Genomic DNA, 25769 nt, shown 5'->3' on the forward strand with positions numbered 1-25769 from the left:
CATGCTTTTCATCTTTACCAATCTCCCTCAGTGCTCAGTACAGTGCTGAGATGGCAGAGACAGCGGCCAGCACATGGAGGGACGGCACACAGTGGTGGAGGGCAGTTTCATTCTTTAAGAATTGATGCAATTGCTGTAGAGCACAACTGTTCATGAAGCTGTAAAGTCTGGGGGGACCATTCTGCTGCAAGTTCATTGTTGCTACTGCAACCATCAACATACAACATAGCGTGATTGTAGCAGATGCAAGGATTTCTGAACCAACCCGCTGCAAGAAGTTTTGTTCACGTGTAACATTTACATACGAACACAAGAGTTTTACAAGGGGCTGGCTTAGTGGCCACTTGACTCTGGTCTCATCCCTAGTAAGAGCAGGAGTTGTTTTTTTTCTATTAACCACTTCAATACCGGGCCTATTCTGGCACTTCTCTCCTACATGTAAAAATCATAATTTTTTTGCTAGAAATATTATTCAGAACCGATAGATATTTTTTTTTTAACAGACACCCTAGGGAATAAAATGGTGGTCATTGCAACTTTTTATCTTGCACGGTATTTGCGCAATCATTTTTCAAACACTTTTTTTGGGAGAAAAAAACAGCTTAGTGAATTAAAAAAATAATAAAACAGTAAAGTTAGCCCATTTTTTTATATAGTGTGAAAGATGATGTTACACTGAGTAAATAGATACCCAACATGTCACGCTTTAAAATTGCATACACTCATTGAATGGTGCCAAAAACTTTGGTACTTAAAAATCTCCATAGGCGACATTTTGAAAATGTTTACAGCTTACTAGTTTAGAGTTAAATAGGAGTTCTAGTTCAATTGTTGCATACACTCTAACGCATGCAGCGATGCCTCACATGTGTGGTTTCAACAGCGTTTACATATGTGGGCAGGGCTTACATGTGCGGTTCAAATTTTTTTTTTTTAACCTAATTTTTTTTCTTTTTGCACTTTTTTTTGGATCACTTTTATTCCTATTACAAGGAATGTAAACATCCCTTATAATAGGAATGGTGTGTGATAGGTCTTCTTTATGGAGAGATGTGGGCTCAATAAGATCCCACATCTCTCCTCCAGGCTGGAAAGCATGAGATCGGGAAAAAAAATTAAATAAAAAACAATTCACCAATCTCATGCTGACAGCTGCGATCACGGCTTTGTTTATTTCCGGGAACCTGGGCGCGACGTCATAACGTCGCGCCCAGGCCTCCGACAGCCATAGAGATGACTGGTGACCATCTGGTCACCGGAAATCTCTATGCTCGTCATCCGGCGATTCTTTCTCCAGTGCCCCGATGGCACGGGAAAGCACGGAGAAGCATCGGGTGGCGGGAGGGGGCATCCACTCCCGTCACCTATAAGAACGATCAATCGGTGGAAATTCCGCTATGATCATTCTTATCGTGCACAGAATCACCGGCCGGAAAGAATGATATCTGAATGATGCCTGCAGCTGCAGGCATCATTCAGATATTCCCACTCAATGTCAAGGGCGTCATATGACGCCCTTAGTACTGAAGTGGTTGAAGGAAGAATTAGCCTTAGCTGGGATTTAGGCCTACTGGCTAAATATTATTGCTTTTATTATTACTATAACTTACTATTTCCTTACCTTATAGAACTCCCAAAATTTGTGTTTGAATTCCAGCCAACTCTCATTCAAGCTTTGCCCTTCCATGGAACCCATACCTGTGGTGTATGAGAATATAGTTATTGCTTTTCATAAAACAGACACTTAAATAAGACTGCTGTAGCTATGTTGCAACAAACATGAAATCATATACAATCTTCTGACAACCAAGAGGGCTGGTCATTAATATTTGCCACAAATTACTAGTAAAAACTCAATGTGAAAGTTACATTGTAAAATGTTCTCCCAAAAAAAAAAAAAAAAAAATTAAAAAAAAAATGTAAAAGAAAGCCAAATCAGTTTTTGGTTAGCAGCCAATGCCAAAAAGATGAAGTTGTGCTGCTTGCAGCCTTATGAAAGTTTATATATACCCCAATCTGCTATAACTTTACGACCACTGACAGGGTACCGTAAGTGAACAATTACCTTGCTACAATGGCATCTGAAAAAGTCAATGGGATATATTAAACATGTTGTCCGTGAAGAAGTTGATGACTTGAAAGAAGAAAAAATGGCCATAGCAGTTTCTTAATTATGGAGCCGTCAGCCCATGCTGACCCACATCTATAGCCAAAAGCCCCTACAATGGGCATCAGAACTGGACCATGGAGCGATGGAAGGCAGCTTGAATTACTTTTTCTTTTACATCGCGTAGATGGCTGGGTGAGAGATGGCACCAGGATGCACCACGGGAAGAAGCCAGCAGAGGCAGTGTGATGCGTTGGCCAATGTTCTGCTGGGAAACCTTGGGTCCCGTAATTCATGTGGATGTTACTTGACATGTACCACCTCCCTAAGACCCCTTTCACACCACACCGTGCTTTGCGTCGGCGCTAAAAATAGCGGCGTTTTACCGCCGGATTTGCGGCACATTTCGGCCGCTAGCGGGGCGCTTTTACCCCCGCTAGCGGCCGCGAAAGGGTTTAAACCGCCAGCAATACACCGCAATAGCGGCGTTTTGCCGGTGGTAATACAGCGCTGCCCCATTGATTTCAATGGGGAGCAGCGGTAAACACACCGCTCCAAAGAAGCTGCTGGCAGGACTTTTTTCTGACGTCCTGCCAGCGCACCGAGGGCTTTCACACTACATACAATGGTGCAGCTTCTTTAGGGCGGATTGCAGGCGCTATTTCTAACGCTATAGCGCCTGCAAAACGCCCTGGTGTGAAAGGGGTGTTAATGTTGCTGCTAACCAAGTATGCCACTTCATGGAAACTGTATTCCCTGGCGGCAGTGGCATCTTTCAGAAAGATAATGGGCCCTGACACATGGCAAAAAACGTTTTAAGAGTGGTTTAAGAAAGACAACAACAAGTTTGAGGTGTCGACTCCAAATTCTCCAGATCACCTCACAACTTATTAAGACTTAGGAGTATCTGCAGCTTGGTGCCAGATAACATAGCATACCTTCAGGAGGTCTAGTGGCGCCCATGCCTTGATGTGTCAGGGCTGTTTTAGCGGATAGAGATTATATATATATATATATATATATATATATATATATATATATATATATATATATATATATATATATATATATATATATATATATATATATATATATATATATATATATATATATATACATACATACATATATACACACACACACAGTATATTATACAGTGATACACATTTATGATTGTAGTTGTTAGATGTTCCTGATCCCACTGGCAAATCCTCCCTCCCTAGAGCTGTTAGCTAGCAAGCTTTGGCTGCTGTTGTAGATTTAAGAAAACTTGCATAATTTGAGCTCATGCACATGGGCAGACAAACAGCTGCTGCTAGGGACCTCAGGCTTTTATTTTTTTATTTTTTTTTATTTTTTTTTTAATGCAGCATCATGTTATATACAGTAATGTGGCCATGCACAGGTGCTTGCTTATGTGTGAATTAACACACAGCATTCAGGAACATTATATAAAAAAAAAAAACTTTTTTTTTTTTTTAAATCCCGAAAGCCGATTTGGAGAAGTGCTGGTGTAGCACATATACACACTACCTTTAGCTAGATGGAATAAATAAATACCTGTGTATCTGTAATATTTATTTACACCATAAATTATAATATATATATATATATATATATATATATATATATATATATATACATATATATACACACACACACTTTTTTTTTTAATAATAAACAAATTGAGCATGTGCAAATTCTAAAGATAACCTGACCAAGCAGGGTCAGTAATTTCCCCAGGGCCAGGAAAATCTTCTTGCACACTCTGCATATGGCAGGTCCTAAAACAGAAAACTGCTTTTACACATTTTTCTCTTTCCCCTCCAGTTCTTTACAGCAAAACTTATACAAGACTATGCAACTGGTAAAATGTTTAATAAGGCACTGAGGAGAATTTAAAAAATAATCCTAAAATCTTACCTAAAAAGTACCACACGCCAAAGAATGGGGAAGCCACTAGCTGGTCAGTAAACACCTTTTTCAGCACCACTTTCATCCCCTGGCCAGGAAGGGTCCTATCCAACCATGAGTACCAGAAATGCATAATCGGGCCCATTGAGCAGCCTATAACAAACATGTGGCCTGAAAGGGAAAAAAAAAAAAAAAAAGGAGAAGACAACAAATGAACAGTGAAAAACGTATGTCCTGGATTAGAAAGACCAATACTTGTTAACATTTACCTGTGGTATAACATTACAGCAGGCCTAGATGCTAAATTAATCCAGTTATTCAAATGTTAGAGAGTGGGTAAGCGTATAGGGCTTTATTCACACTAGTAGCATATATCTGCCATTTAACAGCATGTTGAAAGAAGAGTTTCTTATGTTTTTTAGGCTTCAGAGTATGAGGTGTCTATTAAATAAAGAACGATACTGGGATCCCACCTAGTAATCAAAGCAGTCAGAACTGCATGTGTGGTGACCTTGAACAGGTTTGAACCTACACAACAAGCAGCAACACTGACATTCAGTTGATTGCGAATCACCATTTAGTTTGTTTTCTCTAGTGTGCCAAAACAAGTGCCATGTTTAAAAGTTAAACAACGTGTCAATTTGAAATTTTTAGTAAAACTTTGTAAAATTGCACACACGTGTGGTTTGAACACTGTTTTCATATGCGGGTGCTACTCGTATGCGTGCGCACAAGCTCGGAGGACTGGGGCACGTATAAAAAAATTATTACATTTTTTTCTGATTTTTCTTTTTAATCTTTATTTTATTTTCTTTTATTACACTAGTTAAAAAAAAAAAAAAAAAAAAAAAAATTGTGTCACTTTTATTCCTATTACAAGGAATGTCTCTTGTAATAGAAAAAAAAAAAAAAAGTATGACAGGATCTCTTAAATATAAGATCTAGGGTCAAAAAAACCCAGTTCAAAACTCAGTTCAAATATTTACACTAAAATGCAAAAAAAATAAAAAAAACGTAGTTTAAAAATAAATAAAAAAAAATTAAAATAAAGTCCCTTTAACCACTTTCAGACCGGACCAATTTGCTGGTCAAAGACCAGACCACTTTTTGCGATTCGGCACTACGTCGCTTTAACTGACAATTGCGTGGTCGTGCGACGTGACTCCCAAACAAAATTGACGTCCTTTTTTTCCCACAAATAGAGCTTTCTTTTGGTGGTATTTGATCACCCCTGCGGTTTTTATTTTTTGCGCTATAAACAAAAATAGAGCGACAATTTTGAAAAAAACGCATTATTTTTTACTTTTTGTTATAATAAATATCCCCCAAAAATATATAAAAAAAAATTTTTTCCCTCAGTTTAGGCCGATACGTATTCTTCTACATATTTTTGGTAAAAAAAAAAAAAAAAAAAAAAAAAAAAAAAAAAAAAAATCGCAATAAGCGATTGATTGGTTTGCGCAAAGGTTATAGCGTTTACAAAATAGGAATAGTTTTATAGCATTTTTATTAATAATTTTTTATTATTTTTTTTTTTTTACTAGTAATGGCGGCGATCAGCAATTTTTATTGTGACTGCGACATTGTGGGGGACCCATCGGACATTTTTGACACATTTTTGGGACCATCGTCATTTATACAGTAATCACTGCTATATAAATGCAGTGATTCCTGTGTAAATGACACTGGCAGTGAAGGGGTTAACCAGTGGGTGGCAGTGTAGGGGTTAAGTGTTCCTAGGGGTGTGGGCTTTCATTTAGTGAACACTGATCTCTGCTCCAATCACATGGAGCAGAGATCAGTGTCACTAGTTGCTAGGCAGAATGGAGAAATGTTGTTTACAACGGCACTTCTCCATTCAGCCGTCCCGTGAGACGATCGCGGGGATGCCCGCGGCGATCGAGTCCGCGGGTCCCGCGACCGGACTCACGGGGGTCCCGCCGGCGTGCTCCCGATGGCAGGGCGGCAAATTTAAAGGGACGTACATGTACGCCCATTTGCCTGCCCGTGCCATTCTGTCGACGTACATCGTCGTGCGCTGGTCGGCAAGTGGTTAAGAGCAATGGGCGGAAGTGGCGTTTTGATGTCGCTTCTGCCCTGCAATGGTATGGAGCTGGGTGGGGGCCATATTCCCCTCACTCGTCTCCATACCCAGGAAGCAGAAGGATCCAATCGCCTCCACCGCTGCTGGCAGCTCCGGTAAGAGGCGGAGGGTGTGGGCCCCCCCCCCCCTCACCACCAATAAAAGTGATCTTGTGGTGAATCCACCGCAGAGACCACTTTTATCTGAAAACCGACCATCCGTTCTCGATGACAATATTTTCAAACAGCCGACGAATAACTACGGCAGGTGGTCGGCAAGTGGTTAAAGAGACACGCTTTGAGTCATTTGATGCTGTAAAGAATAAAACAGCTGAGAGAAATTGATTTTCTCCAGTGGAAAACAAGACTGCAGCAATGTATTAGTGCAAATGGGGAATATATATTGAAGGACAAGCATTAAAATTTGTAATCCATATAAAAATTTGTAATGTCGTTACTTAATAGACACATTTCGTATATTCTTTTACAAGCGCTTGTATCAGTTTACATGTTTATACATTTACCATGCATTTCCCATAAAGTAATGGGAAATAAAAGGTCCCATAAAGACCTGAAATGCTTGTACTTTGTACAATGCAGGTAAACTTTCTAACCATGTAATTGGTATAATTTTTTAACATTACTTTTAGTACGCTGCATATTAACCCAGTTCTACTTTGCGTCACATGATCTCACTTTCATTGGAAATGGCCTTTAGGCAAGTTAGGCTGGATCATCTAAACTGCTATGCATATTTGTGGGCAATGTCTGCTCCCTCCCCCAGGATAAATTCCTGTACTTCAAATGGACCACAAATGGTTGCAAAAGCAGTTCAATTGGCACAAAAATACAAAGCTGACCGCCAAATGCTCTCTGAACAGCGTTTGGAATGCCAATTGCTCTTCAAAAAGCAAAGCTTGTGTGAACCAGCCTTTAGATGTCTTCCTCAGAAAGCAGAATGTACAGGGCTGTGGGAATTGTTAGGGAATACAAATCACACACAGACCTGGCTGGACCTGTTTTTTTTCAACCTTATAAACTATAATGCCAGCCATAGATTGAGTGATTCTTTCCTGCAACCATGGGTTGCAGGAAAGAAAATCACTAAAATCCCCCATCAACACAGTAAGTGTTGATGGGGGAATCCCTCCCGCTGAGCCAATGTATTTTCCTGGCGGGGGGCAGTCATGCACGGCGGGAGAACACAGTGATTACTGCTATGGGCTATAATAGCCACTTAGCTGGTTATACCCAAGTTGATCGATCGATTGACTTGTCTACATTCAGCCTGCCCATACATGGTTTGAATCTCAGCCGCTCCCTGCTTAACCAGCCAAGATTCAAACCATCCATGTCCTGCTTTAGACACAGAGATACCTCCCTGCAGCCATCTGTCATATTGAACCCTTTCCCGTAAGTCTTAATCTGATCAGTGACTCTAGAGAAATAGCTGCAATAATAAGTACTGTTCCTTTCCTATTTCCCTGTGGCTCACAGAAGTGCATTTATTCTTCACTCCTGTGACCCATTTTCAGCAGACCGTGGACTGAAGCAAGCTCACTGTCTAGTCTGCGGGAAGATCCCAACAACATGGCTTGGATCTGCCCACAACCCTGGACTGTCACCTAGCTCAGCCACTTGATGAGCCACTGAGAGCCTGAGCCAGCCGCTCCCACCCCTTCCACAGCCCAGTGCTCCAGTGAGCATGGGGGGGGGGGGGTGCAGAGAGCTGCTGACTGACAGTCATCAGCTTTGCTAACAGAGCTCTGAGAACTAAGTGAGCAGCGGTCTTTGATTGCTCGGTTCTCAGTCTTAGAGCCAGCAGGGGACTAATGCTGCATTCACCTAGGCAAGTACGATCTAAAAAAATAAATAAGAAATACATCCAAATCTGCTCATTTTTCAGCTTCCCTGGTTTCTCCAACATGCTAATGACATTATTAAATAAAACATATACCTTTAGACTCCATGATACCATTTCTATTTGTGTCTTTGTGCAATGGGCCGCAAAAGGTGCTATACAAAGCTTTCTGAAAAGGGGAAGCTGCGATAACACCCACATATGGTGCTGACCCCTCCATGGATTTAAATAAACTGCAATCCAATTAAAGGGTGGGCCAGGAACTAAGTGGATGCTGGATGTCCTCCAGCTAGGACATTAGGTAGGTGAGCTCCGATTTGCTGCAGGTTCTAATGCACACTGTGAGAAGTTTATAGCAACCAGTGAAAAATCAGAGTAAGCAATTTCAGTACAACTGTGCAAGACTGAGCTCAGCTTTAACTCCAATCCAAGAGCCTTTCCACCCTATAGCCCCTTGAGTTGCAGAGTGTCGCCCCCCCCCCCCCCCCCACCTTCCCATTTTGGAGCCCCTTTAGCCTTATGTAGTCTACCCCAACATTTTACATTGTTTTTAGTTTTCTGAGGACAGAAAGCAGTTTAACTTTGTAGCAGATTTGGACACATTTTTATTTCCTAGATTTAAAGTGTATTTCCACTTTTGCAGCCAAATTGAGATAACGCCTAAAAAACAGATGAATGAGGGTGTTCCCCATCTGTCTAGCGGATCTAATGGCACTCAGGTGTAAATCAGCAGGTGGTCCATTTACACCCAACCGCCCATAGAAGAGAGCGTGATGCGTCTGTGTCCGCTCTGCATAAGCAAAGCAGACATGGACCAGCCATCCACCTGCTAAGCGGGGATCAGGGGACAGATCCCCCACTGAGTAGGCGGACTTCTAGCAGAGCCCACTCCATGTAGAAGAGGACTGAGTACAAAAAGATGGTAGCCCAAGATTCTACACCTTCAAAACACAAGCAAATCCCATAAAAATGTAGACTGCTTGGAAAGAAAAGGAAGAGAATGTAAAATTCCAATACAAACCACCATCAGGGGAGATAAAACCATAAAGATTAGATTTTTTTTTTTTTTTTTTTTTTTAAATAAAAAGAAAGAAAAAGGGGGTTCCTGGTTTGTTATTACAGGCTTTAGCAATGACACGTTTACCTGTTCGTAGCCAGTCTCGTTTTTTTTCTGGGTTCTTTCGCTGTTCTCTTGTCTGTTGGATCGTATCACCAATACCCAGCAGGACTCCACAGCTAACCGTGTTGGTGACCAACAAAAAACGTCCCGTAAAGAGGGGCTTCCAATAGCCAGACATTCGAGCCAACAATAATCTACCCTGGGGAAGCATCCTGCCCAAATGTCACAAACCACAAGAAACACTGCAGCATCGACCTGCAACATAAAAACGGATGTTGAAAATAAAGCAAACTTTAAACTGATGTTTCCATTTTAAAGGAATCCTCTATATACGCTACAAGGTTAAAAGAATATTTATTAAAGCGGTGTTAAAAAAAAAAAAAAAAAAAAAAACTTAAATTTATTGAAATGTAATTTATTGTAGCTAAACAATTCTTAGATGTGATGGCTGCATTAGGTTTCTTTTTTTAGACTTACTTTCTTTTATTATCCCCTGGTGATCCAGACAGTAATTCTGTTTTTTTTCAACACAAGAAGCTGTAGTGCAGATGTAGCAGATAGAAGGTTAAAGAGGAAGTAAACCCTGATGGGTTTACTTCCTCTTTTTTTCCCTGCAAAGGTAAAGCATAATGGACTACTATGCATCGCATAGTAGCTCATTATGTGTCACTTACCTGACACAGGAGCCAGCGAAGTCGCCGCTGTCCCCTGTAGTCCGCCGCATCCATCTTGCTGGTGGCGTCTCGCAGCTCCGCCGAATCACAGCGGCGAAGCCGCGATGACGTCACTCCCGCGCATGCGCACGGGAGTCGCGTCTCGCAGCTCCGCCGCTGTCATTCGGCGAAGCCGCGATGACATGCGCACGGGAGTCGACAAATTAGGCAGCTCCATTCTTGGATTTGCCGCGTTTAGTGCGCCTGCGCGCCGCTGTCTACGGCGCATGCGCCGTAGACAGCGGTGCCCATTTTCGGGCAAATATCTCCTAAACCATATAGGTTTAGGAGATATTGCTTGGACCTACAGGTAAGCCTTAATCTAGGCTTACCTGTAGGTCAAAGTGGTTTGAAAGGGTTTACTTCCTCTTTAAGCCCCGGTACACACTGAATGCGGGTTTGAAATTGTGTGAGCTCAGCTGAACTAGCATGATTCCAAACCAGCATTTCAGTGCGACTTCAGGGGCGATTTGAGAGACATCTGTGCGGGTTCATGCACGGATTTCAGTAGACATCTCCCCTGAAGTTGCCAAAAGTAGTGCAGGAACTACTTTTGGGAAACGGTGTTCAGCCACAAAGTTGGTGTAGCACCGATTCAGACAGTGCCCTTGCCAGCAATAGGCTCCGATTTGACATGTCAAATTGGCCCCGGTGTGAACAAGGGATAAAGTATATACAGTGCCTTGCGAAAGTATTCGGCCCCCTTGAACTTTTCAACCTTTTGCCACATTTCAGGCTTCAAACAAAGATATAAAATTTTTATTTTTTGTGAAGAATCACCAACAAGTGGGACACAATTGTGAAGTGGAACGAAATCTATTGGATTTTTGAAACTTTTTTAACTAATAAAAAAATTAAAAGTGGGGCGTGCAAAATTATTCGGCCCCCTTGCATTAATACTTTGTAGAGCCACCTTTTGCTGCGATTACAGCTGCAAGTCGCTTGGGGTATGTCTCTATCAGTTTTGCACATCAAGAGACTGAAATTCTTGCCCATTCTTCCTTGCAAAACAGCTCGAGCTCAGTGAGGTTGGATGGAGAGTGTTTGTGAACAGCAGTTTTCAGCTCTTTCCACAGATTCTCGATTGGATTCAGGTCTGGACTTTGACTTGGCCATTCTAACACCTGGATACGTTTATTTGTGAACCTTTCCTTTGTAGATTTTGCTGTATGTTTGGGATCAATGTCTTGTTGGAAGATAAATCTCCATCCCAGTTTCAGGTCTTTTGCAGACTCCAACAGGTTTTCATCCAGAATGGTCCTGTATTTGGCTGCATCCATCTTCCCCTCAATTTTAACCATCTTCCCTGTCCCTGCTGAAGAAAAGCAGGCCAAAACCATGATGCTGCCACCACCATGTTTGACAGTGGGGATTGTGTGTTGAGGGTGATGAGCTGTGTTGCTTTTACGCCAAACATATAGTTTTGCATTGTGGGCAAAAAGTTCGATTTTGGTTTCATCTGAGCACCTTCTTCCACATGTTTGGTGTGTCTCCCAGGTGGCTTGTGGCAAACTTTAGACGAGACTTTTTATGAATACCTTTGAGAAATGGCTTTCTTCTTGCCACTCTTCCATAAAGGCCAGATTTGTGCAGTGTATGACTGATTGTTGTCCTATGGACAGACTCTCCCACCTCAGCTGTAGTTATCTGCAGTTCATCCAGAGTGATCATGGGCCTCTTGGCTGCATCTCTGATCGGTCTTCTTGTCTGAGCTGAAAGTTTAGAGGGACGGCCAGGTCTTGGTAAATTTGCAGTGGTCTGATACTCCTTCCATTTCAAAATGATCGCTTGCACAGTGCTCCTTGGGATGTTTAAAGCTTGGGAAATCTTTTTGTATCCAAATCCGAGTTTGCTGCACTGAAAGTAAAGGGGCCGAATAATTTTGCATGCACCACTTTTCATTTTTTTATTAGTTAAAAAAGTTTCAAAAATCCAATAGATTTCGTTCCACTTCACAATTGTGTCCCACTTGTTGGTGATTCTTCACAAAAAATAAAAATTTTATATCTTTATGTTTGAAGCCTGAAATGTGGCAAAAGGTTGAAAAGTTCAAGGGGGCCGAATACTTTCGCAAGGCACTGTATCTGCTCAAATCCAACTCTGCATAGTGTCCCGGTCCTGCCGTTCATAGTAAACCATGGCTGCTGGAAATCCTCACAGGGCTGGAGGAGATGTATAGGCAGTCCACCCCCAAGCTGACATCACTTCCTCCTTATACCCACAAGGGTCCCGGAACTCCTTACATCTCCTCCAGCAGCCATGGTTTTCTATCATCGGCAAAAAGGAGGACACTATGAAGAGATGGACTTGACCAGATGTGTACTTCAGCCCCCGTTCACACCGGTGCGACAAGTCACACCCTATTGTCTTCAAAAGGAACTGTTCAAATTGCTGCAATACCAACTTTGTGGTGCCACACTGATTTGAAAAAAGTAGATCCTGTACCAATTTTGGTGATTTCGGGGCGATGCCAATAGAAATCTGTGCATGAACCTGCACAGATGTCTCTCAAATTGCCCCCCCCCAAGTTGCACCTAAAGTTGCACTGACATGAAGTTTTGAAATCGTGCAAGACACTGGCTTTTGCTGGTGTGCACGTCTCAGGCACGAGATAGAGGGGGTACAGGTACATAACCCAGGGGCTCAGGGGAGCTTCAGCATTACATGAGGTTTTTCACTTCAATGCATAGAATTCATTGAGGTGAAAAACCTTGAGGGGTTACAACCCCTTTAACGTGAGTTATAACATTTGTAAACTGCCCACAAGATGGCACTTCCCTTTCTATACTGGGTTCACACACACACACACACACACACACACACACACACACACACACACACACACGGTGGGGGAAAAAAAAATCACATGCAACGCAGACAGGAATTCCACCGCATTCCTGTTCAAATCGCATGTGATCTTTTGCAGTGCGATTCGCACCCATTAATTTTGTAATGACACAAATCGCACAGCAAAACCAAAAAGTACTGGTATTTTGTATTGGGGAGTACTTGATTAAAAGAATCGGTACTCGTCGACAAAAAAAAAAAAAAAAAAAAAAAAAAAACACATTACGGGTGAAACCCTAATGTCAACTATAGATTGATTATGCTTATCACTAGAGATCAACTAGAAAAATAGGATTTTTGTACTCACCTTAAAATCCTTTTCTCTGAAGTTCACTAATGGACACAGCTCCATTAAATCTTAACCGTAGGATTTATCACGCCACCTTCAGGAGAGGACTAGGCAGAACATGTAATACATGTGAAAACAGGAGCTGTACAGTTCCACCCAATGGGCGGTCCCTCTGTCTATAACCCCTCGAGCTGCTTCCTGGAGCTCAGTACATCAACAAGCAGTATAACGTAAAATATTAGGAGGGGTGGGTGATGTGTCCGTCAATGAACTTCAGAGAAAAAAAAATCCTATTTTCCCTTTCGTTCATTGATGGACACAGCTACATTAAACCATAGGGACGTCCCCAAGCAGTGTCAGAACGAGGGGTGGAAACAGCAAAACATAACTTCACCCACAGCCAGAGGCTCCTCAACAGAGGCATTGCTATCTGAAATGACCGCATCAGAACGCGATTACAACCAAAATGTAACTTTCTCATACAAGGAAAAAAAGATAAAAAAAAAAAGTGGAAATTGCAACGATTACATGGCCGCCTGCAAAACTTTGCGGCCAAAGCAAGCATCTGAAGATGGGCTCACATCAATTATGTGAAATAGTGAACGGACACCTGGGAGACAGACGCTTGCTGTCGGAAAGCCCAGGAGGTCCCAATTGCCCTGGGGGGAATGGGCCGTGACAGAAAAGGGGAGCACCTGCCCCTGCAAGGCGTAAGCTTGGACCACGATCTGTCTGATCCACCGCAAAATGGTGGTCAACAAGACCGCCAGCCCTTTTTTCGGCCCAGTAACCAAAACGAACAGAGAATCTGACTTCCAGAAGGGAGCCGTGGCAGACAGATATACCCTTAGGGCCCCGACCACATCCAGGGAATGGAGGGCCACCTCCTTAGGATGTGTTGGCTTAGGACACAGGGATGGTAAACACAATGTCCTCATTGTGATGAAAAGCTGAAACCACCTTTGGAAGAAAGGAAGGTTGCGGACGCAACACCACCTTATTCTTGTGGAAAACCAGATAGGGCGACTTGCAAGACAAGGCTGCCAACTCAGAAACCCCCCTGACAGATGTAATAGCCACTAGAAAGACTACTTTCTGAGAAAGAGTCAACAAGGGAATTTCCTGATGTTCTCAAACGGTGGTTTCTGAAGCACCAATAGCACCAGGTTCAGATCTCACGGAGGTAGGGGCGGTCAAACCGGAGGGACTACATGCCAAACCCCTTACACAAAAAGGTGCTTACCAATGAGTGATATGCCAGGGTCATTGGGGGAAAAAAAAAAAAAAGACAGCCAAGGCTGATATCTGTCCCTTGATGCTTAAGACCAGTTTCTGGTCCACTCCTCGCTTTAAGAACAGCAGGATCCTGGAAACGGAATAGGTGCGCGGACGCCACCCCATCTCCTCACACATGGAGATATAAGCCTTCCAAGTACGATGGTATATCTTTAGAGAAGAAGATTTTCGTGCCCTCAGCATAGTGGAGATTACCGAGTCCGACAGACCTTGGTTCCTTAGCACCTGGCTTTCAACAGCCATGCCATTAAAACCAGAGACAGTAAAAGCAGGATGGAGCATCGGACCTTGCGAAAGAAGGTCTTCTCCCATCGGCAACCGTCAAGGAGCATCCACCACCAGGCGTAACTAGGTCAGCGTACCAGGGACGCCGGGGCGATCAGTATGACTGGAATCCCCTTGGCCTCCACTCTGCGAAGCAGACGAGGCAACAGTTTGAGCGGAGGGAAAGCATAAATCAACCGGTACTGCTCCCATGGAGCCACCAACGCGTCTGATGCGTCCGCCCAAGGATCTCTTGTCCTGGACACGAACCTCCGCACCTTTCGATTGAGCCGAGAGGCCCACCAAGCTGCAAACTCCCGAAGGCGACCTCCCACCCGTATGTTGGTCGGGGGCAAACCTTCATGCGGTAGTACTTTTGCTTGCAGGCTTGCGAGGCCAGGGACGCTTTTGTCCCTCAGCAGTCACCCTGTCAGACTGGGAGTGCTTACCTGACGTCCCGGACAGACAAAAAAATATTTTCTGAGCAGAAAAGGAGGGCCCTTGCCTGCGGCGTGGCTCCTTACCCTTCCCTGACTGTGGGAGCAACGTGCTTCCCACCTGTAACATTCTTAATGATGTTGCCCAGAGAAGCTCCAAATAGCCGCTCAACAAGGAAGGGCAAATCCGTCAGCTTTTTTAGATGCCTGGTCCGCAGACCAGCATTTCAGCCAGATCAGGTGCCGTAACACCACTGCGGATACCGATGCCCTAGAGCAGGCATATGCAATTAACGGACCTCCAGCTGTTGCATAACTACAAGTTTCATCATGCCTCTGCCTCTGGGTGTCATGCTTGTGGCTGTCAGAATCTTGCTATGCCTCATGGGAATTGTAGTTCTGCAACAGCTGGAGGTCCGCTAATTGCATATCCCTGCCCTAGAGAGTAGGGGAAATTTATCCAGGGCCGCATCACGGACATACTTAATGCCGTGCACCAGCTGGTCCGATAGTTCTACGCAGACTGGAGGAGACTGTTGCTTCTCCAATTCACGGTGCAATAGTTTTGCCCACTCAGTAAGGGTCTGCGACACCAATGCCATGGCCAGTACTGGTCGTAGCGTTGACCCCACCACCATAAACATGGACCGGGCCACTGCCTCGGCTCTCCTGTCAGTAGGGACCTTAAATGCAGGAGCCCCTTCTACTGGAATCGTGGTTACTTTATTTAACCTGGATATGGGGGGGGGGTCAACGACTGGGGGAGCCAACCATTTTTTAAGGAGGCTCTCTTCAAAAGGGTAACGCACCGCCATCCTTTTTGGAACTGAAAAGTCAATTGTGGGCTTCCCCATTCCTTGTATATGAACTTATCAAAATAAATCAGATACGGAAACACCTTATGTGTACAGGCCGGCTTACAAGACCCAATGGGGACTGTCACCTCAGCAGAGGATCCTACTGCATCCTGTATTTTCAGGGTATCCCGCACAGTGGTGATAAGTGCTCCAACTAGCACTTTTTCCTGCGTGGACCCGGAAACGGAACCATCCTCACTGTCCGAACAGTCCTGGTCAGCATCCTCTGACACATCCGAACAGGGGCTGCCAGTCACCACAGGGCCCGAGTCTGAATCAGAGCTCTCCCTGGAGGACGGGGGGGGCAGGGGACTTTTTTTAACCCCCTTGCGCCCGCACGCCGCCTCAACCCTGGCAATGAACGTTTCCGGGACCGCAGACAAAGCATCCAAAGGCACTGAAATATTTGCAGGCGAGCCGGTTGCAATTGCATGGAGATCTGGGGAAGAAACTAGATGTCGACCGATATTTGGCGTTTTTTTAATTAATCAGCATTGGCCGATTGTGTTGATAAAAAAGGCAGATTATAACTTCAGCGGGACTTGCAAATGACTTCTGTAATAGAAGTCAATGCAAGTTGTTTGAAGTCTTCTGTGGAGCCCCTTCTCCTCTCTGAGCAGTCTGCCAAGAAAAGACCAAAGAGATACAATGTTTATACTTATGAATGACCTTAACTGGAGGAGTTCTCAGTTTAACCATTTAAAGATTACATCTTTTCTGACACTTGTTGCTTACAAGTAAAAATCCTGTATTTTCTGCTAGAAAAATCACTTAGAACCCCCAAAAATTATATATATATTTTTTTTAGCAGAGACCCTAGGGCAGTGAAGGCGAACCTTGGCACTCCAGATGTTTTGGAACTACATTTCCCATGATGCTCAGGCACTCTGCAGTGTAGTGGAGCATCATGGGAAATGTAGTTCCAAAACATCTGGGGTGCCAAGGTTCGCCATCACTGCCCTAGGGAATAAAATAGAGGTCGTTGCAATATTTTATGGCACACGGTATTTGCGCAGAAGTCTTTCAAACGCAATTTTTGTTATTTTTTTAAATACACTAATGATTTTTAAAAACTAAAACAATAAAGTTAGCCCATTTTTTTCGTCCAAAAGTTTTGATTACCTGTTTTTGTGTATTTAATATATAGTTTTTTTTTGTAACCTAAATTAAACATACAAGTGAACTGATTGGAGGTTTGTTTAATAAATGTTTAAATATAAGGAGGTTTTCTGTGTCACTTATTACTTAAGGCTGCTTACACACTGACGTGGGCAGGCGTTGATGGTAAAACGCTGCTAGTTTTAGCGGCGCTATTCGGCTGCTAGCGGGGCACTTATATCCCATCTAGTGGCCGGGGAAGGGTTTAAATGCACCCGTGAAAGCGCCGCTGCCAAATCACATTGCAGGTGCTTCGGGAACGGTACCCATTCATTTCAATGGGCAGGAGCGGTACACACTGCTCCAAAGATGCTGCTTGCAGGACTTTGTTTAACCACTTAACAACCGGCCCATAGCCGAATGACGGCTACAGGGCGGGTGTTTAACTCTGGGAGGCCGTCATATGACATCCTCCTAGAATTCCGCTCTCTCGAGAGCATCCGCGACCGCCGGGTCCACAGGATCCGGCGCATCAGGGATCACGGTAATCGCGGCCGTTTACCACGTGATCGCTCCGTCAAATGACAGAGCGATCACTTGTAAACAAACCGGCCTCATCCCTCCCCTCTCTGTACCGATCGGTACAGCGGAGGGGGAAGAGATCGGTGTCAGCAGCTCTGTAGGCTGCATCTGCAGTGCCCACATCGCTGCTCACCGAAATTGAATCCCTCAATTCCCAGCCAATACTCTGCAATACCTTGCCAATACTCTGTAATACCCTGCCATAAATTGCCATACCTGGAGATACCCAGCCGTACTCGGAGATACCCTGCAATACCCAACCATAGACATCCCCCCCCCCCCCCTCCAGCCGCCCTCCGGTGCTTCTACCGACTCGCCAATACGATCAAAGCCAAAATCTTTTTTTTTTTTTTTTTTTTTTTTATTTCAGGCTTCCCAGCTTAGAGATGAGATGAGATGTGGGGTCTTATTGACCCCATATCTCACTGTAAAGAGGACCTGTCATGCCATATTCCTATTACAAGGGATGTTTACATTCCTTGTAATAGGAATAAAAGTGATCAAAAAATTTATTTTTGGGGAAAAAAAAACGTCAAACTAAAATAAAGTAAAATGAACAATAAGAAACATTTTTTTTTTTTTAAAGCGCCCCTGTCCCCATGTGCTCGCATGCAGAAGCGAACGCATACGTAAGTCCCGCCCACATATGAAAACGGTGTTCAAACCACACATGTCAGGTATTGCTGCGAACGTTAGAGCGAGAGCAATAATTCTAGCCCTAGACCTCGCCTATGGGGATTTTTAAGTAGCGACGTTTGGCGCCATTCCACGAGCGTGTGCCATTTTGAAGAGTGACATGTTAGGTATCTATTTACTTGGCGTAACTTCATCTTTCATATTATGCAAAAAGTGGGCTAACTTTACTGGTGTTTTTTTTTTTTTTTTTTTATAAGCACAAAATTGTTTTTTTTTTCCAAAAAAAAAGCATTAGAAAAATTGCTGCGCAAATACCGTACGAGATAAAAAGTTGCAACGACCACCATTATATTCTCCAGGGTGTTTGCTAAAAAAGCATATATAATGTTTTGGGATTCTATGTAATTTTCTAGCAAATAAATGAATGATGATTTTTACATGTAGGAGAGAAATGTCAGAATTGTCCTGGATGCTCCAGAACGCCTGATAGCGCTCCCTGCATGTTGGGCCTCTGTATGTGGCCACACTGTGTAAAAGTCTCACACATGTGGTATTACCGTACTCGGGAGTAATAGCAGAATGTGTTTTGGGGTGTAATTTGTGGTATGCATATGCTGTGTGTAAGAAATAAACTGATAATATGACAATTTTGTGAAAAAAAAAAAAAAATCTTGATTTTGCAAAGGATTGTGGGAAAAAAAATGACAAAAAAACTCATCATGCCTCTTACTAAATACCTTGGAATGTCTTCTTTCCAAAAAGGGGTCATTTGGGGGGTATTTGTACTTTTATGGCATGTTAGGGTCTCAAGAATTGAAATAGGCCGTCAGTACTTCAGGTGTGATCAATTTTCAGATATTGGCACCATAGCTTGTGGACTCTATAACTTTCACAAAGACCAAATAATATCCACCAATTTGTACTTATTTTTACCAAAGATATGTAGTAGTATACATTTTGGCCAAAATTTATGAAGAAAAATTACTAATCTGATACATTTTATAACAAAAACGAAGAAAAATTCATTATTTTTTATTTATTTTTAACAGAATTTTTGGTCTTTTTTCTTTTATAGCACAAAAAAATAAAAAAAACGAGCGGTGATTAAATACCACCAAAAGAAAGCTCCATTTGTGTGAAAAAAAGGACAAAAATTTCATATAGGTCCAGTGTTGCATGACTGAGTAATTGTCATTCAAAATGTGAGAGCACCGAAAGCTGAAAATTGGTCTGGTTATTAAGGGTGTTTAACCACTTGAGGACCGCCGTATTGCCATTGTACGTCAGCACAATGGCACAGGCAGGCATAATCACGTACATCTACGTGATTGCCTTCCAGCGGGTGGGGGGTCCCATCGGACCCCCTCCCGCTGGTTACGGCGGTCCGATTCGGTCCAGGAGCGCTCCGTGATGAGGGGATGGCCGTTCGTTTTCGGCCACCCCCTCTGGATCGCTCCTGGCCAATGAGAAGCTTCCTCCCCTGTGTATTGTTTACACAGGAAGGAGGAAGTGATGTCATTCTCCTCGGGGCGGTCTTTTTGACCGGACTACGAGGAGAAGAGTAAAAGTAAGTCTGCACGAACACTACACTGACATGTAGGTACACACAGGCACACAAACCCCCCCCGATCCCCCCCCCGCCCCCCCTCCCCCCCCAGTCACAGTGTCACTGATTGCATTGATCATTTCTTTACTGATCAATGCATTCAGTGTCAGTTGTGACAGTAAAAACTGTCAGGACAGTTAGTGTTAGGTCCAGGGTAGCCCCCTATCACCCCCCAATAAAGATTTAACCCCCTGATTGCCCCTAGAGTTAACCCTTTCACCCCCTTTTGCCAGTGTCACTAAGCGATCATTTTTCTGATCGCTGCATGTGTCGCTAGTGTCGCTAGGTAGCTAGTTATTTTTTTAGGTTCACCGCCAGGTTTTTATATCGCTAGGTACCCCGATATACTACCCAATAATGTTTTTAACCCCCTGATTGCCGCTAGTTAACCCTTTCACCCCCTTTTGCCAGTGTCACTAAGCGATCGTTTTTCTGATCGCTGCATTAGTGTCGCTACAGTCGCTAGGTAGCTAGTTAACTAGGCTCCCAAAAAGTCCCCCACATGTGGTATCCCCGTACTCGGGAGAAGCAGCAGAATTTATTTTGGGGTGTAATTTGACTTCTGCCCATAGCATGTGTGAGCAATATATCATTTAGTGACAACTTTGTGCAAAAAAAAAAAAGTTTGTAATATTCCCGCAACTTTTGGCAAAATATAAAATATTCCATGGACTCAACATGCCTCTCAGTAAATAGCTTGGGGTGTCTACTTTCCAAAATGGGGTCATTTGGGGGGGTTTTGTGCTATTTTGGCATTTTATGGCCTTCGAAACTGTGATAGGTAGTGAGGAGTTAAATCAAAAATTTGCACCCTTAGAAATCCTGAAGGTGGTGATTGGTTTTCGGGGTGCCGTGCGTGACTAGACTCCCAAAAAGTCCCACACATGTGGTATCCCCGTACTCGGGAGAAGCAGCAGAATGTATTTTGGGGTGTCATTTCACATATAACCATGGCATGTGTGAGCAATATATCATTTAGTGACAACTTTTTGTAAAAAAAATTTTTTTTTTTTTTTTTTGTCATTATTCAATCCCTTAGGACAAAAAAAATAAATATTCAATGGGCTCAACATACCCATCAGCAATTTCCTTGGGGTGTCTACTTTCCAAAATGGGGTCATTTGGGGGGGATTTGTACTGCCCTGCCATTTTAGCACCTCAAGAAATGAGATCGGCAGTCATAAATTAAAAGCTGTGTAAATTCCAGAAAATGTACTCTAGTTTGTAGACGCTATAACTTTTGCGCAAACCAAAAAATATACGCTTATTGACATTTTTTTTACTAAAGACATGTGGCTGAATAAATTTTGCCCTCAATGTATGACTAAAATTTAGTTTATTCGATTTTTCTTATAACAAAAAGAAGAAAATATCTTTTTTTTTCAAAATTTTCGCTCTTTTTCCATTTATATCGCAAAAAAAAAAAAAATCGCAGAGGCAATCAAATACCATCAAAAGAAAGCTCTATTTGTGGGAAGAAAAGGACGCAAATTTCGTTTGGGTGCAATATTGCATGACCGCGCAATTACCAGTTAAAGCAGCGCAGTGCGAAATTGCAAAAAGACCTCTGGTCCTTAAGGTGTTTATTGGTCCGGAGCTGAAGTGGTTAAGTGCCCAGTGGTCAACGACCTGCCAGCGCATCGCCTCAGTGTGAAAGCCCTTGTGCTTTCACAAAGACTGCAGGGGAGCTGTTTTTCAGACACTTTACAGGTGCTATTTTTAGCCCAAAAGTGCATGAAAAACGCCCCAGCGTGAAAGGTGTGTGTTAGATTTTATGAAATGAAGGGAAAAAAAGAAATAAAAAACGGCTTTGTATATCGGCCGCCACGATTTCTAAATATCGGCATTAGAAAAACCCATATTGGTCGACCTCTAGAAGAAACGCCAGCTTCTGGCGCCATGCTGACCCACCCTTTCTGCCACCCTTGGGGACTTAGGACAAGGTGCTCAATCCCACCCTCCTAGCTGCTCACAGCCTGAGGGGCCCCACCACAGGACTCACCACCCAGACTGAGTGCTGTGCTGCCACTGATCGCCGTGTCCTGTGTCAGTCCCAGGTGTCCAGGAGTAAAAACTGCGCTGTTCTGAGGCACAGGAACCAGCGCTGGGGAGAAAAACCACGCTGAGGCTACAAGAAAATGGCCGCCAGCCATTCTTGTATAGACAAAAACCACTATCAAAATGGGCGCCGGACTTCGAGAAAAATGGCCGACGGCCATGCTTCTCACAGAGAATAACAGAAAATGGAGGCAGCACATGCAGAGCCCACAGACATCAGCAGAGAGACAGATGGCAGCACAAGGAAAAACAGACAGTCAGAGCAGCCCCCACCTAAGGGTCAGAGCCCCCCCAGTCCAGGTACATACACCGCACCACAGCCCAGCCATGCAGCATCCCCCCAGCAGGAGAGGGGGGGGGACACAGGGACAGGGAGAGAGGAAAGGGAGAAGAGGGACCCCCTAATAGACCTCCCAGGGAATTTCCAGCTGCACTGTCCTGCCAAGACAGAGAGTTGTACTTACCATCCGGACGAGCTGGAGGCATCCCATCACAGACCCACACCCGAGCAGTATGGGGTAGCTGCTGGCCACAGCACACAGTGACAAAGACATCCGTAGTCCGGTCATATGTGTGCCCCGGAGCATATAGCTCACCGGCCACCCCTGGAGCCTGAGGGGCATGTCGGGGCCGACCCAGCGCGTAGCTAGGGTCTGCTCACGCTCAATGGCCAGGCTGGGGAGACTACAAGGATCTATATTTATCCAGCCTGTCACCCAGCCGGCTGTTAATAGATCACAGGATCAATATCTTGCGCAAAAGGCTAAAAATCCAGAAAAAAAAAAAAAATCCCCAGGACCGATGGTCCCGACAGGGAGCCTAGGTCCTTCTACTTCACTAGGCATAAAAAAAAAAACTGGAGCTGCAGGAAGCAGGCTGAGGGGTTATTACCAGAGGGACCGCCCCCTGGGCGGAACTGTACAGTTATGTTTTTTTTCACATGTTCTGCCTAGTCCTCTCCTGAAGGTGGCATGATAACCCTACAGTCAAGATTACTGGAGCTGTATCTATCAATATGGATTCCTTCCATGGCACTTGGAGCCAAGATACCTTCTCGCATCTTCCCAACAATATTAGCGACACTTAAATCCTGGGTTCGATTTCTGCATCTAACTTCCTCACACCCTCTTCCTACCAAAGTCCAAATTCCGCTAAATACTCTACATAATGTCATGAAGACAACCTCATTCACACCATGGATAGAGAAGGGAACTAAATATCTATCTGATCTACTTGATAATGGGGTGATCACACCATTTCCTACACTTCAAAAGAAATTTCAATTGCCAAATTCAGATTTATTCCTCTACATCCGAACTAAGAATTGCATTTCCAACCTCCCATCATGGACCTATAATGTTCCCCAATCGGCTTGGTCCTTCCTGAAGATCCCCATACATCAACAAAAAGGGATCTCTCTTTTCTATAATCTTCTTCAACAAAAAGTGTTTACAAAGACTATCCCTTTAATTAGATGGGAAGAAGACTTAGGATACACCTATACAGTTGACCAATGGGAAAAAGCTTGTAAGGCCCCTTTCACACATGCTGATGGTATGTCCGTATTTCATCCATCCGCTTGCGGATGAAATACGGACATCCATTCATCCCTATGGGATAGCGGGTGTCTGCGGATGAGCATCCGCAGACACCCGATTTCGTCCGCCTCCGCAACAGTCCGATTCTGCAGACGGAGGAAAATCCTATTTTTCTATCCGTCTGCAGAGCGGATCGGACAGACACACGGTCCGTGCTCGTCCGATCCCCATAGAGGAGAGCGGAGAGCTGACAGGGCGGTCCCCGCACAGTGTGCGGAGACCGCCCTGTCCGCAGCCAGCTCAGCGGGGACAACGGAGCGATCCCCGCTGAGCGAGCGGATCTTCACGGGGCGGATCATTACTGATCCGCCCCGTGTGAAAGAGGCCTAACACCACATATAAAGCCACATGCTGCTCTACATTATGGGAAGTATCCATTAAATTGACTCAACGCTGGTATCTTACTCCTGAGAAAATATCTAAATTCAACAGCACATTTGACGACAAATGTTGGAGATTGTGCGGCAAAAAAGGTGATATGTTACATACATTTTGGACATGCCCTAAACTTGGGAAGTATTGGGAACAAAACTTTCAAGTTATGTCTGAAATGACCAAAACAGTCATTCCTCCAAATCCCTCACTGGCTCTATTATCCATCGATCTTGATCAATATCCTATCCAGTTTAGAAATGTGTTTACACATATTTTGCTGTCAGCCAGGATCAGTATAACGAGGAACTGGAAAAATCCTGATCCTCCTTCCATAAAAGAAGTGATAGAATCGACTCAAACTCATTACATTTATGAATTAATTCTAGCTCTTCGGCCTCACAAAAAAAGAACATACTCATAAAATATGGCAGCCATGGTTAAAATGGGCTAGTCCCCAAAACATTGCATGAGTTCTTTGTTCCTAGATAACTTGAATTAAAAAATTACTTACCCCGCTCTAATATTTTAATCTTTGTTTTGTATCTATTAAATGACAGGTTACTATTACTGTCCCGAACATAGTTTAGCACCCATAGGGGTGTTCAGGAATATATTTAGGTTCATCATCTTTGAATTACTTGAATTGGCAGTATGTAAATATATGAAGATAATATTTATATTACTTTTGTGTATTGTCTCCACAATGGATGTATTAATAACCTCCCGATCGTTATCTTTATTATCCCTATTATAATTGAGATAATTAATATGGTTTTCTTTATATTATATTTTTTATTATTTTTGGATACTATTATCTATGTATATAAATACAGTAACTGATCTGTTATTTAGTCATAATTTCTGTCATTTGTCTTGATAAAAATTTAAACTTTAATAAAAACTATTGATAAAAAAAAAAAAAGAAGAAGATTACGGGAGCTGTGTCTGTCAACGAACGAAAGAGAAATAAATCATTGATCGAACCAAGTATGGTCACCAAAAGATTGTAACGTGTGTGGTGAGCTTTACACGATGCAATCATTTGGTGCTGACTCCATCTGAGCTTTCCCACCAGGAAGCTGTCATAGACAAACATCAATCATAGGTGGGGAATGCCTGCGCCACCTGTGATTGGCTCCCTGGTAGGATGGCTCAGGTGGGTGCAGACTCATGTGTGACCTAATCACTATTATAAATGATGAGCCCCAGTTTGTAGACACAGCATTGCCAAGAACATGATCCGCTATTATATCAATGATCACCAAGAATGCACACAGCTAAAGATACATTGGACTGTGATTGATAAAAGTTCTTTCCAGTGATCTGACCTTGGGATAGAAGACACCACAGTGCAGTCTATATAGAAATAATAAATCTCAATTCCCCTTTACCATCCACCAACACACCCCCAGTATACAAAGATTGCTTGCTGATGCAATTGGTAGGCAATCAGCTGAAAACCTCATACAATGACAATGGTAAAATGTCAACTAATATTAAAATACACAATAGAAATCCTCACACACAGTGCAGAACTCCTTCACCAATCAACACCAACTTACCCTCTATCAGTGGACTAAAGCTGAGTGTCTACAGGTCACAGCACGCTAGTACCTTCCGCTATGAAGACATTACAGTATACAGCATTGCTCCCCGGTGTGCCAGGGACACATACAGTCACGTGGGTGAGCCTCTTCCTGGTATACACTCGCGCCACTGAGCATGCGCACCTCTCCTGCGCACGCTCACATCGCTACCTTCGTCTTCATTAATGATTACCCAGATTACAGTGAAGCACCGCCGCCCTAGACGATTATTCCACACACTGCCCCTCTTTAACCCTACACCCTTTCCAGCACACACTGCCCCTCTTTAACCCTGCGCCCTTTCCCGCACACACTGCCCCTCTTTAACCCTGCGCCCTTTCCCGCACACACTGCCCCTCTTTAACCCTATGCCCTTTCCAGCACACACCGCCCCCCTTTAACCCTATGCTCTTTCCCGCACACACTGCCCCTCTTTAACCCTA

The 25769-nt window shown here is 43.6% G+C and overlaps 1 protein-coding gene across 1 annotated transcript in view; it reads right to left on the minus strand.

Moving 5' to 3' along the window:
- Positions 1 to 25466, minus strand: part of LOC143974706 (mpv17-like protein 2) — a 35610-nt gene extending 10144 nt beyond the window's left edge. The window contains exons 1-4 of the mRNA XM_077476337.1: positions 25303 to 25466; positions 9109 to 9339; positions 4031 to 4192; positions 1622 to 1698 (exon numbers count right to left, since the gene is read on the minus strand). Coding sequence (XP_077332463.1) covers positions 1622 to 1698; positions 4031 to 4192; positions 9109 to 9295 — 426 coding nt within the window. The 5' untranslated portion in view covers positions 9296 to 9339; positions 25303 to 25466. The remainder of the gene's footprint in view (positions 1 to 1621; positions 1699 to 4030; positions 4193 to 9108; positions 9340 to 25302) is intronic.
- Between the last annotated feature and the right edge of the window lie 303 nt (positions 25467 to 25769).

This window comes from Lithobates pipiens, unplaced genomic scaffold (genome assembly GCF_037356315.1).
Source record: "Lithobates pipiens isolate NorthernLeopardFrog02 unplaced genomic scaffold, aLitPip1_a1.2 Scaffold_13, whole genome shotgun sequence".
NCBI classification, from domain to species: Eukaryota; Metazoa; Chordata; class Amphibia; order Anura; family Ranidae; genus Lithobates; species Lithobates pipiens.